Here is a 15,580-nt window from a genome sequence, read left to right on the forward strand (position 1 = left end):
AATCTTGTGTTAATGTTGTATTTAAGGATATATGCAAGGGTTCTTACCGCACATAATTCAAAAAGCAAAACCCCGAGCGACCAGACATCCGTCTTGGGTCCTGAAGGCAGAGGAGCTTCATCATGGGACGAGTCAGTGCGGTGGAAGGAGCCCTGAGCGATCACCTCCGGAGCAAGGTATGATGGGTACCTGAGGTCATGTTCACAGAACAGATAAGCACGTTACTGTGTTCCCCTGCAAATAACATCTGTTACAAATACAAAGTATTCTCCATGGAAATAAATAGCACACAGTGCAGAAACATCCCATCATAGTCTTTCATATGTTAGTGAGAGTAGTTGAATTTCCTTTCAAAAGTATGTCTAATAGGAGAAACTGGATATTCTGCCAACTAAAAAATGACTTCAAATTAAATTAAAAAAAATAATAGAATGAAAAAAATTAAAATTAAAATTAAAATGCACTTTTTGTATTAAATAATCAATAAAAAAAAATCTATTTGTTGATCTTGATCCACACACACACACACACACACACACACACACACACACACACACACGTCAGAATGATGGGGTGCGGCAGGACAGCGTAATATGTATCCAGTTGTTGCTAAGAATCTGCAGAGCTGTTTGACTGTTACATTTATTACATTTTCCATCCAGATGTTTTATTGAAAGTCACGGGTGCGTGTGCCATCATTCCTTTTCAACCTGCAAAAGGATATTACAGAGAGATACTTGGTGGAACATAAAAGCCTTTGGATTAAGATAAAAGTCCACCGATCTGTTACAGTCACTAGACCACAACGGCTGGTTTCTATGAAAAAGCATGTTCCATTATGCATCAGTGTTATGGTCAATTGCCCCATTTATGATTTGACTAACAGCAAACAGATACAAGTGAACCGTTGACCCTGAACAGACAGCTCACAGAGCTCAGCCCCAACAGTTGAGGAGTTCCAGAGCACTAATGGACCTTCGCTTGTGATGAATGAGGAGAGGAAGACGTACCCGGTGGGAAAACCTACATCGGCCCCGTGATCCGTCATGTGATAAAGGCCGAACTTTGCCAGCTTGACATTCCCCTAGAAAAAAAAAAAAAAGAATCTTTAGAGTGGCACTATTACATTCAAGGAAGTATTTATAATTGGACAGACTTTCAGTAAGTAAAAGAAAAACATACATAGAACAGCTCAATGCTTTACCTTGCAGTCCATGAGCACATTGTGTGCGCTGAGGGCTCTGTGCACCATGCCATGTTTGTTCATGAACTCCAGACCTTCAAGGACCTCATAGGCTATCTGCAGCACCTTCTCTGGGCTAGCATAAACAAACAGTCATAATAAAGATTTTATCTACATTTTCAACACTCAAGTATTAGAAATTCGAATAAAACTGTTCAAATGCAAAGATATCCTCGGCCAGTAGATGACAAGGTTAATGCACACGATGTTCCTGCACATCATAAACAGTAGAATGTATCACCCGTGCAAGTGAAGGTAGTTATCACAGATATTGTAATTACTTCTGGTCTCACCTGGCTGTTTTCCCCTGTTTCTGGAAATCACTTAAACTGCTTTCAAAGTGTTCGGCAACAACAATCAGCCGTTCTGTAAAGCACGAAGAAGAAAGCAAAACAAAGATATGTAACTAAGTTAACAGACACGTATGGATGTTTATGTATAATGCGTAAGCAGGTAACGATTGTTTTTTGGTTTAGGTTGTGTTGGACTACAATAAAATGCAGTGCTACACAAAGTTATTATGTTTACCAAGTGTAAATACAATTACTGTAACTGTGCATATAAATCGCAGCAACACAAAACAACTGTCGCCATCTTAGAAAGTGAAAAGCAAATACCCAGGTTACATCTTGAATGCTGGGTATGTTTTGGATACGCTCAGCGAGAGAACACATCAAGGGGCAGAATATCGCTCACTGAAAATGAAATAAACAAGGCGTAAGAGAGAAAGTCTTACCGTGTTTCCCTCGGGAGATGTCCACATATTGGCAGAGCCTGGGGTGAGTGATGGTTTTGAGGATCTGGAAACGTCCCAGGATTTTGATAGAGTTTGGGGTGAGGGGGAGGCCATTGCTCCCACAGACATCATGAGGTAAAGCTGAGGCAAAGAAGGTGAAGGCCCCCAGCTGGGCGTCTTTGAGGGGCCTCATGGCTTTAAATCACTGATAATGGGAAAGAGACTTTAATAAAATAAATGGATAATATGAGATAATATACACTAAGTGGCCAATTTGTTAGTTACACCTATAAAATGTATTGCAATTAAACACGACAGCTCTGCCATCAATTCTACTGGATTTACAAAACATATAATAGTTTCACTTTGGTGCCAGAAATGTGTAAATTCAATCGGTGTTGAACTGGAGAATATTATATTTTGAGCTTAATCTTTGTACATACAGAACAGCAGGCAGGATTTTTTAGAAAACTCAGATTGCGGTGCAGTCCAGTACAAAACCACCACTAAGTAAGTATGACTTCAATGCTAAAGCATAACTTATTTAACATGAACATTATTGCCATTATATAAGTAAGATTGAATGCAAAACAGTTTATTTCATTGCATAGCATAGTACATGTGTACCTAATTAAGTGGCCACTGAGTGTATTACTGTGAATGAGAGCAACATTGTGATTATCACCATGGTATGATCAATCATATTCCCATGTTTGCCATCGATCCAGTGTTAACCAGGGGGGGGGGTTTACAACAGGAAAGAAATGGGAACTGCTTAGCCAGACGTAAAGCTAGTAAGGTTGCATGTTTATGTTTCTGCTGCAGAGACCATCATTAAAGCAAGTGACAGGTCATTGTAACTATAATATGTTTACCATATAGTCGTGCATTAACTTGGAAAACAAAAGACACAATGTACACAGTGATGCTGCAGCTAAACCCACTGTGTGTCTGTAACAGCTAGCCTAGTTATTAATATAACTGTCTTATTGGCCCGGGTTTGAAACCAATAACACAAAATGAGTCTAACGTTACTCACGCTTAATGGAAAAGCTGCATGACCATATCGGGAGAATGAACTTGAAATAATTGATAAAATGTTTTTTAAATGAATTCGTTTCCTGCCTCCGCGATGTGATGAAAACAGCTGAGTGAACGTAATCAATGACGTCATGTTTGTGCGACAAAGCAGTGCACAGAAGAAAACATAATTAAAGTTATGGAACTTAAATCAAAACACAGTTATTTCAAAGCCTCGACAAAGGGCTCCTTGTATTATTTATTTCGTATTTTTTCAAGAGGTTGGTTTGTCATTAAAGTGATTTACACACAGGCACTACCCGTTGCCTACTGATATTTCTGCGACAGTATCTGATCTATAGCTCATGTGGATAGTGCACGGTAATGCAGAATCTACACTCCACATGATGTAGAGATCTAACCGCAGGGGCCTGAACCACTTCCGGGGTTAGCTTGTAGCTTGTAGCTGCCTGTCTGTCAGCTAGCTGATGTAACGAGCAGCTGTCAAGCCCCCACCTCTCCCCGTAACGTGCTGGGGTTGCTTCTCAGAGTTAATGTAAGTTTCATAAACCTCTGTGTTTTTATTGTAATGCTTTAACTTCACGGATCGTCAATAACGTCTAACCGTCTAGCTAGTAGCTTACCGGTGCTAGCTACGTGAGAATTAGCATAACGTTAAGTTGATGTTCATTGTCCCGGTGTAGTTTTATGTGAGCTGGACCAGCTAATAGCAAATATGAAATAATACGTTTGTTGTTTGATTACTGTTATCTGCAAATGATTGGATGCCTTAGTCTTTGTTTTATTTTCTAGCAACGTTAACAGGCTAACAAACTGTTTCATTTTCGATTACTCTGCCAAGTCTTTCACAATAATTAATAATAATTAAGTATTTTGACACACAATCCTCTTTTTCATGTGTGTATAGTGCTATATTTTACTTTTTATTTTTACTTTTTACTAATTTGGTGGTATAAAAACAGAACAAATTAAGTAAATCCTCACATTTGAGGGTCAAATATTAATATGTCACAATAAAAATATCCACTAATACTGTTGGCTGCATGTTTTGAAATGTGTGTCTGATAAATACCTTAAACAATTAATTATATTTTTATTCTGTTAATCAATCCTTTTTCGCACTCTTCTAAATTCAATATGTTTGTGCAATGACTACATCTCTAAACAAATAAGAAAATATGGAAATAGAAAATATCACAATGGACATTTCATACTATAAACTGACACATCAATTAAAGATGATGGAGATTGTTGTTATAGATGCATAATCGTGTCACTATTTCTGCTTTGTCATGTTCCCAAATGTTTTGCTGTTTTCTATTACAGACATAGACAGTAGTTGCTGGTTTTTTTTGTCAGATATGAACCTCTTTATTAACCAATTTCATGAAATATCATATCAATATAGCAAATGTAATGTTGTAATTAATGTTAGATGTGTCACCAAATGTACCTCTGCCTTGTTAATCGCTGAGGTTTGTCTCAATTATTACAGTTCTTTGTCACTATTATGTGTACATTGATGTTTGCATGTGCGTTTAAAAAACAATTAAAAGGGTAAATATACTACACCTGGTGCTGAAGACTGCACATCTTATAGTTTATTGTAAGTTTAAATGTGTAGGTCCCTCCTATTCCTTCAGGTGGTGCTGGCATACTGCTCTCTCTTCCTTTGTAATGGTCTGGTTGGCAGCCAGGTGGGGAAGTATAGACCTACAGTATATATTTACTGTGGGAATGAAGCATGAAAAGAGGAAACACTTGTATCCTTGTGGGTTTTCACTCACACCAGCACCATACCAGAGAAAGCTGGTAGTTAAGTGTAACAGATTTGCTTCCAACCACCGGTGCAGTCTGTGTGTAGCTATGCCGTATTATCTTTGATATCGTAATTCATTAAATGGATGCAGACATGCAATGTTTGTCTGGACTATTAAGAGCTTTTATGACTAAGCGAAGCAGTCATGCCTATTTTTGAGGAGATCCATACGGCAGAAGCCTTCTGGAGTTGAGCCCCAGCTGCTCCCCTGCACAGCGCAGTGTACCTGCTAAATGTATACAGTTGCAGATTAGGAGATAAATCAAAGATATTTTAAATTCCATACAGTGAAGACAGGTAAATCAGGCATCCTGAAGGCTGCTGAATGTCCACGTCACTTTAACATTGTTAACACATTTGGTTATTTCCATCTGAAATCTAAAGCTAAAATGACCCCTTATCCTGCAGACCGTACCTCAGCCCCCGGACCGAGCTCTAGGGGTTATCCAAATGAGATCAGCCTTTTTTCTTGTGGCTCTTGTCATTACTCCACCACTGGGCCTGTTTAAATCAATTCAGTTTCTCCAAAAGCAATGCTTTGATCCTTGATTTTATCAACTCCAGCTCTTTTGTGTTTCTAATTTCCTCATCCCCTAACATTTTGTTTTCATCTCGGGCCAGCTGTTGTTTTCCAGCGCCTCCCTGTAATATGTGTAAGAAGTTTTCTTCTCCATGCCTAAGCCTTGTTAAAATCCTTCTTTTCCTCCTTTCTGCAAGAAGTAATTTACAGAGCTCAATATGATTAAAAAAAACAAAAACAAAAGAACATCACCCCCAAATGGTGTCCAGTTGTGTTTTGGTCCAGTGGCCCAGGAGTGGCTGATCCATTGTGAACTTAATCTCCAAAACTCAATGTTTAATATGACGACGCTAAGTGTGGTTTAAAGGATAAATGTCACTTCTCACGTGTCACTTCTCGTCACTTGTTACTATGAAAGGCGGAGTTCATCCAGCTGCAGAACACTTTCAAATGTGATGAGTTAGGAATCAAGATTAGATTAGATTAGAGATATTGTCTCGTTTTTTTTATGGAAAGCAACAACACAGGTTCTTCTGATTATCTCTCAGCGTGCCTCGTGGACAGAGCTCAGATTTGGTCGCTTTTGGCAGCCTCCCAAAATATATATAAAAGAAATCCTGTTAGCACATGGCTTATACCTACTGGGGCTGCACATGTCAGATTGTGATTGTTGCCAGACATGTTCCAATATGGCTTCTACAGTGTCTACATTTTGGATTTAAGAAAATAAAGTGATTACTAATGAAGCAGTTGAAACACTGTCACTATAGACATGTTATGACATGTTTCCCCCAAAATAGGGAATCCCTGTACAGTGTAATGCAGCCCTGAAACACATGTCCCCTTTGAAATGTTCAGTTTTCGTTGACAGACAGGAGTTGACTTAAGTCAGTGGTCATTTCAGAGGCTGTAGTTTGTGGTGGCGTTGCACTGGAATGCAAACCTTGTAACTCCAAAACATGTTCAGCGTAGTACTTTAGAGAAGCACTGCACTTACGTGAGCGTGATGCATGAACCTTTGCCTCCATTTAAACACTAAAGCACAGATACAAACATCTATAAAACCCCAGAAAGATATTACAGGATCAACCCCAACAGATTGTATTTCCACGATGTTGGAATATCTAACATTTTCTGGTGTTGAGATGTTGCTGATTTTTCTTTTCGTTAGGTATTTAGCTCGTTCCTTGTTCAAGATGTCAAGTCCAAATCCTTTGTTGAGGCTGGAGCAGCGGGCGGTCGAGGCTGACCAGCTCATCGAGTACCTGAAACAACAAGTCCAGCTGCTGAAGGAGAAAGCCGGTAAGAGAAACACACACACACACACACACAACCAGACACTAAAACACTTAAAGATAGAACATTTTGCCTGCTGATTACGGGCCAATTCATTATGACACAGTCTCACAAAAGGTATATTTAGGTTTATAGCACAGGATAGTACCAATTTGTCTAGAAAGGCTACATTTCTATTTGAAAAAGTCCTGCTGAGCTCAAGTGTAGTACATAATGCATTTCTGTATTGGCCGGAGGAGTGACATCATCTTGCGTTCGTGATTCATAGTCTCATAATTTAAAGAGTGAAATCCCTGTTGGACGACTAACAGCGTGGTGAAACCTGAGGCCCTGCTTATGGGAGAGTTATTGTTAAATCTACAAGAATTGTCATTGTGAAGATGATTTCCCATGGTGTGTTTAAGCTCGCCTCGTAGAATCAGCCAAATATACCTCGTACACTTTAGGCGGGAAATTCACATCGCCATTGAAGTTGATTGATTCATAAATAAGTAAATGTCGTACACATGTTGTTATTGTTATTAGATAGAGTTCTGTTTTATTTGAGCAAAAGTGTGACGAGTAAGCAGAAGTTTCTGTTTTTGAATTGTGGAAAAGATAAAGGTCCACTTTGAAAACGATCTGCACAATGTGATAAATAATATCAATACAAATCTGTGTTTTAAGACTCCTTGGGACGATTGTTGAATCCAAAAGGCGCGCCATTAAAGGCGTGTTCTCTCTTTTAAAAGTCACTTTATTTTAGTCGATATTATATTTGTTCGAGCTCAGCAGTTGTTAAAACGTCCCGTGGGAGAGTGGAAATGTATTCCTGTGCTGAGAGCTACAATAATGTGCCTCGCTGCAGTCGTCCAGGCCAGTGTGAGAGAAGAGAAGAAGCTGATGGTGGAGAACGCCAAACTGAAGAACGACATTGAAGAACTGAAAAACCAGCTGCTGGAAAAAGAGAAGAAGAGGGGAGGTATGTAGAGTTCGGTTCCCAGCGAAAAACCTTAATCGCGGATCAAATATTTGCTTGTCTTTAAAACAAAAAGACCTTGATGTTGTTAACCTTTATATCCAGTTATAGAAGCAGTTGTGTGACATTAAAAAACATTTGATGTCAGTTGTTGCTCATTAAAGCATTGTTTGGTTTACTATCAATGATAACATCTTGTGCATTCTCGCCTCAGCCCATTATAACCGGATATTTTAGTTGTTATTAAAAGCAGCCATAGCGCTTCAAGATTCCCCATTAGAGTGATTGGGACAACATGTCTGTCAGCTATTTCTTGCGTCTGACATACGTTGACACAAACAGCTCTGATCATTAACACACATTTAAATGTTTTCCAGGAAATCGCTGCAGTAATAAAGAAGCAATTCAACCGTAGTCAAAAGAAAAAGAGTCAATATGTCGGTGTTGGAACGTTAGAAGGAATGCCTTCCAACACACCCGACACACACACACACACACACACACACACACACACATTGCATCTAAGTGTGATGTTTGTTTTTGGGGCTTTGAGGTGGCATAAACTAGCGTAATCAGAACGCGGATAAATACGAAGCTTTTTGATAGCAATTTGCTGCTTCGTTATTGAGACAAATTATTAAATGTAATAGTCGCAGGAGAAATGCAACATTTCTGCAGCCAAGGGGTGAAAACGGTCACTGAGGTTCGGAGTCAAATTCGATTCGACGTCGTTTTAAAGTTGAAAACGAGTCGGGTCGAGGACGAGCGTTGTTGGAACCCACAGACGTTAGAGCTGCACTCATTTTGTGGGTCCACTTTTGTTGTCATATTATCACCTCATCAAGTTGTTATGGCAAACATGATTGCAAAATAGTTGACCATTTTCACATGCAGCAACAAAGGCATTCATTTGGTTTTGTGCTTCTGGCCATGTGACAAATTTCAGTCCAATATATGCTCTCGATTTTCAAGCTCCGCTTTGGTCTCCACCAGCTCCTTATTTAAACGTCTCTTCAGCTGCTAAATGCTTCAGTGTGTTCATCAGCTAGCTGCGGTCAGCTCAGTGAACCCAATACTGTGAGCTGTAAGAGGCGCACATGAAAACCTCTGCAGACCTGAGGGGGGGGGGGACTGGTGGCGGATCATTCTCTGTGGTTTCGACACTACTAGTCCATCTCACAAAACACTCATTCATTGTAAATACAACAATAATGATCCAGTGCATCTTTAATCTAGTCTAAATCCATTAGATGTAATGGTGCCACCACAGAACCTCACTGTAAGCACACACTCGGTTAGTACAAGTTGTTTCTCAATGTCGAAAACCTGTAAGAGCAAACGTAAGGGGAATGTCAAGAGTTAAACTGATCTCAGGTCTTAACATAGAATTAAGATAATTAAAAGCATTATGGCGACGGTGGTGTGCCTGCAGACCGATGTTTGTCAGACACGGGCACTGGCTTTTGTGGGAATTCAAACGTCAGGCGCCTTAAATGAGGGGTTATTCTTTTCCCTGGAGTTATTGTAGGACATTGTTCCCTGCTTTATGGCTCCATTTCCTCCGGCTCCATCAACTTGGACACTGTGTCATTTTCCCATCTAAACTGTTTGCACCAGCAGAGCTGTCCTCCCTCTGGGTGTGTAAATAAAGCTCCGTCTGTATCATTTCACCGCACTGTGTTGATGCGACCAGCTCTGTGCCTGAAAAGAGGGCAACTCCAAAAAGTATTGCACCTTGTGTATTTCACTGCTACGGACGCTAGACGCGACATGCTGAAGAAGAAGTCTTTCAGATAGGAACTGTGATCCACTCCATCGTTTGCTCCTCCTGACCTTTTGCCCTTGTTCCCCCACGTAGTGCTGGCGGTGGCCATGCCATCGGGGGACCACAGCATCCAGTGCATTTCGAAGCCCACCCCTCCCAAACCCTCTGCAGCGGCACCCTCTGCTGACACCCAGAGCCCCGTTCCCAAAGAGGAGAGTAAAAAGAAGAAGCCAGAGAAAAAAGGTAACAGCTGGAAGACAGAAATAGATTTTTATTATGAATGCTTTGAAGTTTTCACATCCAATATAATGAAATGAAACGCCTCTAGAGATGCTGTTTAGTAGCATTTGTGTCATGCATTTCATTTACACTTTGTTAGCAAGAAGGACCGTATTAAAATCCATCAAAGTGACTTCTGACCACTACAATAGATATTCAGTCTTTCCCGTCACCAGTTGGACAGATGCAGCTCTGTTCTTCCAGAGTCAACTGATCTTCTCCCAACATGTTTTTCTACTTGGATTTCTAATATCAGGTGATAATGGATGTTCTGCAGCGATATCGGCCTCTTAATGGGTTCAAGATCTCCGGGGCCTCGGTGCGCTAAGACGTTTTAGTGAAGCGTCGTTTGACTTACATGATTTATGAGCTACATTTTGTGACGTCCTTGTCTAATGTCACCAGTAATTTAATCCAATTTATTAAAAATGATTTAACGTTTTGTGGATGTGCATCATTCTAGGACCCGCATCATAAAACCAGTGTCGGATATATAATGACGTTAAAAGTGGTTTTATATTTATGATAAGTTTTTACAATACAAAACAACAAAACCCTTGCCACAGAGTTGTAATTAATTTGCCGTAAATCACTCAAATATTTAATTAATTTGCAGCAGTAAGCTATCTGGAGCAATAAGAAGAGCTGCCATGTGTCTGGCGTTTCTTACGTCCAGATGTTAGGGAGCTACTTCTCCCTCCTTTGTGTAAAGTGACCTGAATGTTAACTTCATTGTTACTGATATTAATGTAACCGTGTTCTCGCTTCCTTCAAACAGTCATCACTTGTTAGTCTACAAACCGACGTGTAACCTTGAGTCTGTTGTGTTTCACCTCGCTGCGCTGTCATCGCCGCAGAGCGCAGATTACACGGGAGGAGAAATGTTGAATAGCAAAGGCCGGTGTGGGCTCAGAGGAATGATTTAAGACTGTGTCATCATTTGCAACCCACTGGAATGAATGTGTAAGCAAACCGGGCGAGTGAAAGGTACTTTTCTTTCTCTCGGGAGGAAGCATCTGCTATTCTGCTGCGTCATCTGATCACGTAGCACTCGGGCCAAAAGCGGGTATTGGTATTGTCATTTAGTCCGAGGTATGAGCCCCACATTTCTGGAAAGAGGTGGAAAAGAAATAGTAATTTCCCTTAATTTATTTTTTTATTTACTGACGGATCATTTGAAACGCATGCCCCCGCATGCAACCCCCGGGGCCCCGTCGTCATTGGTGGGTTTTTGTTTTCTTTTATGGGAGGAAATTAAATCCGATTCCAGACAGATGCCCAGTGTTGTTTCAACTATGACTTTTGTTTTTTATAATTTCCTTTTTGGAGCGATACCAGTTGGCTGAAATATTGTTGGTGCTTTTAAAACAAAGATTTCCAATAATCTCACGCACATTTAGAAAGTAACGGCATGAAAACTGTCACAGATGCTTCTCTTCGACAAACCTTCCCTTCACACATGATTGATGGCTACTGTCTGACTGTCTGTGCCGAAAGTGCACCTAACCAAATGGTACATAAAGTTTCAATGCCGAGCGTGTGAGCATGACAGTATTTTTTTGTGTATGCCAGGTGGGGAGAAAGCAGAGAAGAAGCAGGCGGCCCCTATTCAAGAAGAGGCCAAGGTGGACGTGTCTCGTCTGGACCTGCGCGTCGGGCGTATAATCACAGCCGAGAAGCACCCAGATGCCGACAGTCTGTATGTGGAGCAGGTGGATGTGGGGGAGGATTCCCCAAGGACGGTGGTCAGTGGCCTGGTCAAGCACATCCCTCTGGAGCAGGTACAGAGCAAGGAACGAGTCAGGGAACACCTCACAAGAATCCAGATTACGTGTAGGGTTAGGGTTGGGTTAGGGTTAGGGTTAGGGTTAGATTAGGGTTAGGGTTAGGGTTTCATCAGGTTTCAGGTTGCAAGCCTGTAGTTGCACTAAACTTACTACAGTGTTTGCTTGTGAGTGAGGGAAGTGTAGCATGTAACATGTATGAATCCCTGCAGAGAGCTGTTTTCACTAGACACACAAGCATCGCTGTATACGTGTGTGTATATACACTAATGGCTCTCGAGGGTCATAATAAAGATTTATTGGTCCATTTAAAGTGACTTCTTAGGTAAACTCTGTGCTCGCGCTGCTGCTGAGAAACTCCTACGATCTCCGTCGTGTATATACTGGTGTTTATTTTGCTTTCACATTTATGATTTGCAAACTAATTTGTGCGCTTTTATGGTCGTCAGTAATTTCTGAGTTTGTCTCTTTCTATTTCAAGACCAGGGAGCCTTTGTGCATTACACTTCTGCATTATACTGTATGCAGACAGTGTATATCATTTAAATGGAACCACATGTTGCTGAAATCATGTGTAACAAACCCTTTGTTAGAAAGAAAAAGGCTTTTCTCCATCCACACTGACAATATATTGACTTCTTAAAACGGTTGCAGCAACGGCTTCTTGTGGCACAGTCTGAAACGCGACACATCTGAGGATATGCATTAAGGGTTTAACGGCAGCACTCTTTAATGTCTGTTAGACGAGGATAAATAATGTCTACGGTGCACATTTAGTATCGCTCCAAGTCAAACAGTTTGTTTGGTAAATACTGCAGCGGAACATTTGCATACTATCTCGAAGAAAAAAAGAAAACTACGAGTAAAACTCTTGTCAAAGTAACATGGGTGATTTTAGATTTATGTAGCAATTTCTGAAGAGGATGTCGCTGGAATAACATGCATCATCTGAAGGAATGCTGGATTTCTCTTTTTCTGCCAGAAACCGCCTCTGGTCTTCTTTTTAAATGTTGGTAAGCCGCAGAGGTCTCCAGGCTCGACTTTAAAGTTTTCCTGTTCGCTCCCTTTGGTTAATGAAATGAGGCAAACAAACCGTAAACCTCTGACTAAACCATTTTAAATCAAGAGAATTGGCATTATTGTTTATATTGGATTATGAAATTCTCTGTTGGACCACATCAATTGATCTTTTTTTTTTTTTTTTTACTTAAGTACATTAGGTATAATTTGTTGTTCTCTGTTGTTAAGGGCATATGGGCTGTAAAATTTAAAAAAAAGTATTCGTTTTCTGTTCCCCGTGCAGATGCAGAACCGCATGGCAGTCCTCATGTGTAACCTCAAGCCAGCCAAGATGAGAGGAGTCGTGTCCCAGGCTATGGTCATGTGTGCCAGCTCACCAGACAAGATCGAAATCATCGACCCTCCGAGTGGAGCGGTGCCAGGAGACAGACTCACTTTCCAGGGCTTCCCAGGTACCAGCAGTTTGTTGTACCCTCAAAAACATAGCGATCATTAGCATAAAGCTAACGCGTTACAATCACGGGATCATTTCCCTGACTTTAGGAAACGAACGGTGTCGTTTAACCTTCCCACTGCCAGAAACAACACCAATCATGATGCGTTCAAAGACCCCACTGAAAGCTCTCATTAGACGACTCCTCTGTTTGGTGGTGACTAAATGACCTGTGACCGCTTAATCAACGCTCGCTGCTAAGGAATGTAGCCTAACTGTCTTAAGTTGAACTATTGTAATTTGCCAACCGTATTCCCTACTAATTTACACTTCAACTAGACCGTACACGAGTCAGGGTCCCTGCTGTGAAGCGTTAAAACACAACCTCTAACTAATGTGGGTCTAAAATCAAAGCGTGTGTACCGGTGTGGTTTAAGTCTCCGTAGTTCTAAAAGTCACATGTATAATGGAAGTGGACAATGTTGGTTATTGGTTCTTGTTCTCATATTCTTTTGAGAACAATAACCAAAAAACAATAGGGGTTCAGTTCTCTGTGACTAAAGCGAAGAGGAGGATATGATGGAGTTGGATCTGTGGTCCAAGTACCCAGAGCCCAGCTGCATCATCCCTGCGTTACACATGTCCCGGCCACTTTGCCTCCAATCATTTTTATGGTTCGACATTAAAAAGAGTCGCATTCAAAGCATCCTCTAAGAAGTTGGTTGATGTCGTTCTGTTGTGGTGTCGACTTCTTGATGTTTTAAAACAATACACCGAGGCTGGGATTTTATTTTTTTAGAAATACTTGTAATGGAACGTTTTTTTCCCATCCACCAAAGCGCCAAAGTACAGATTCAATTACAGCCAATCCACTGCTGGTGTGAGTACATGGTTGTAATTGGCAACATTTCCCCAAACTAATGGGGCCCCTGTACTTCTGCTTGAACTTAAGAATGTTCTCAAGTTGCTCATCAAAACCACTTTCACGGTTCTGATCAAAAGCGATTGTTGCCACTCTTGGGTCGTAAAACTGGCAGAAATGGCAGCGTTTGGGAAATGAAACACATTTATGTGGGGAGGGGGGGTGGGGGGGAGAGAAAAGCCGACACCAGACAGAAGCCAGTCTGTGATTTTTCACAAATGCCAGGCAACATCTAAAACAAAGGCAACGTGGAGAGAGAATTGTTTTCCCTCCCTGGATGCATCTTTTGATTCTGAGAAGTTTTAGATGTTTTTGGAATAATGACTAAGAACAAATGGGAGTTTTTAAACTCTAATAGAACATGATCCAATTCACATGGGAGGAATACAATTGTAAATGTCCCGATTTTTAAATCAAGGTAATTTGTATTGGCTTCAGTTTATAACAACTCATTGTACAAAATAATCTTTTAATCTTTGTGTCCTAGCATGAATATATTAAAACAACATTTCTGGAGATTGTGCAAGGACGTGACAAGTTCATGAAACGTCAGTCCTGGTATCCACGAATCCTGCACGTGTGAGCCGAGAACAGAGGAGTTTGTAATGCTTCAAACTGACTTCTTGTTTGCAGGTGAACCGGACAAAGAGCTGAACCCCAAAAAGAAAGTGTGGGAGCAGATCCAGCCGGACTTACGCACGGACGGCCAGTGTGTCGCAACCTACAAGGGAGCTGCCTTTGAAGTCGCCGGCAAGGGAGTGTGCAAAGCCCAAACCATGAGCAACAGTGGAATCAAATGAAATAACAGAGATGCTTGAAATAGCTCGGTGTTTACTCGGCAATCATCTGCAGTGATGAGAAACAGGAAGGTGACGAATGGAAGCAAATGCTTTTTTTTAAAAGATGTTCAATAAAGAGATTTGAAAATGATGCATACTTTCTTTTAGAGCGTGTCCCGAGGATCTGTCCTACGTCGATGCTTTATTGTTTGCCCACACACCGTCAGGCTCTATAAAGTTGAGTTATTCAATCCAATTCGCCAATTTCGTCTCCTCTCCAGAGGCGCATTAGCTTGATTGTGAGGTTCTAGTTCTAAAGGACATACTGTCCTGGACTTCAGCGAGCGTCATTGGTTTCCACTTCTTCTAGTCCTGGGCCTTTTAATGAGCAGAGGATGAAACGGGGGGGGGGGGCAGAGGCTACTTTAGATGGTGCTCGTTCCCAGCGCTCCGATCTCCTGGCCCACGCTCAGCATCTCAGTCTGGGCTCTGTGATGCCAGTGCCATGTACTTTGTTTTATTGTTCCCTTGAAATGAAAAAGTCTGCCCACCTCCGGAAGTATCGGACTACACCCAAGAAAAGAGACATAGAGCTGTGCAGCAGAGCCTCTGATGTTACATCAACAGTAATTAAGGCCACCGACTCTACAAAAACATCTGTCGTGGGTCAAATCCGACCGTCGCGCACAACTTGTTCTCTCTCTCTCTTTCTTCTCTGGAGAGATAGTCCTCTACATGTGCTGAGTTCACTAATCCACCGATAGACCGCAGATACAGGAAGTGAAAATGATATACCAACAACAGTTTTTATCTCCAGTGCAGAATTGACTCGACCCATATTGCTCAGTACTTTTTCTATAAAGATGTAAACAGCTATTAAAATCCAATTGCAGTCGTAACACTGATTGTCTGCAGGTGGCTCACGTGTCAACATTGAAGAACTGTGCGTACCTGTAGACTGTGCATATCCACACACCTGCAGCGC

At 41.1% G+C, this 15,580-nt stretch overlaps 2 protein-coding genes across 3 annotated transcripts in view; one reads left to right on the plus strand and one right to left on the minus strand.

The window, feature by feature from the left end:
• The window catches only part of tbck (TBC1 domain containing kinase), a 44,983-nt gene extending 41,816 nt beyond the window's left edge, over positions 1-3,167 (minus strand). The window contains exons 1-6 of the mRNA XM_029439103.1: positions 3,019-3,167; positions 1,980-2,184; positions 1,537-1,609; positions 1,205-1,319; positions 1,011-1,084; positions 48-189 (exon numbers count right to left, since the gene is read on the minus strand). Coding sequence (XP_029294963.1) covers positions 48-189; positions 1,011-1,084; positions 1,205-1,319; positions 1,537-1,609; positions 1,980-2,172 — 597 coding nt within the window. The 5' untranslated portion in view covers positions 2,173-2,184; positions 3,019-3,167. The remainder of the gene's footprint in view (positions 1-47; positions 190-1,010; positions 1,085-1,204; positions 1,320-1,536; positions 1,610-1,979; positions 2,185-3,018) is intronic.
• A 235-nt stretch (positions 3,168-3,402) lies between these two features.
• On the plus strand, positions 3,403-14,746 carry aimp1a (aminoacyl tRNA synthetase complex interacting multifunctional protein 1a). 2 transcript variants are annotated; one of them, XM_029442894.1, is made up of 7 exons: positions 3,403-3,555; positions 6,531-6,661; positions 7,503-7,616; positions 9,472-9,621; positions 11,230-11,438; positions 12,745-12,913; positions 14,450-14,746. In XM_029442894.1, coding segments are annotated over exons 1-7 (942 nt in total). In that variant the 5' UTR covers positions 3,403-3,553; the 3' UTR covers positions 14,617-14,746. The 2 variants fall into 2 exon arrangements, with proteins under 2 accessions (XP_029298754.1, XP_029298765.1); XM_029442905.1 differs by having other exon boundaries at positions 3,409-3,555; positions 6,539-6,661.
• The last annotated feature ends 834 nt before the right edge of the window (positions 14,747-15,580 follow it).

The sequence above is a fragment of the Cottoperca gobio genome, chromosome 1 (assembly GCF_900634415.1).
Source record: "Cottoperca gobio chromosome 1, fCotGob3.1, whole genome shotgun sequence".
NCBI lineage: Eukaryota > Metazoa > Chordata > Actinopteri > Perciformes > Bovichtidae > Cottoperca > Cottoperca gobio.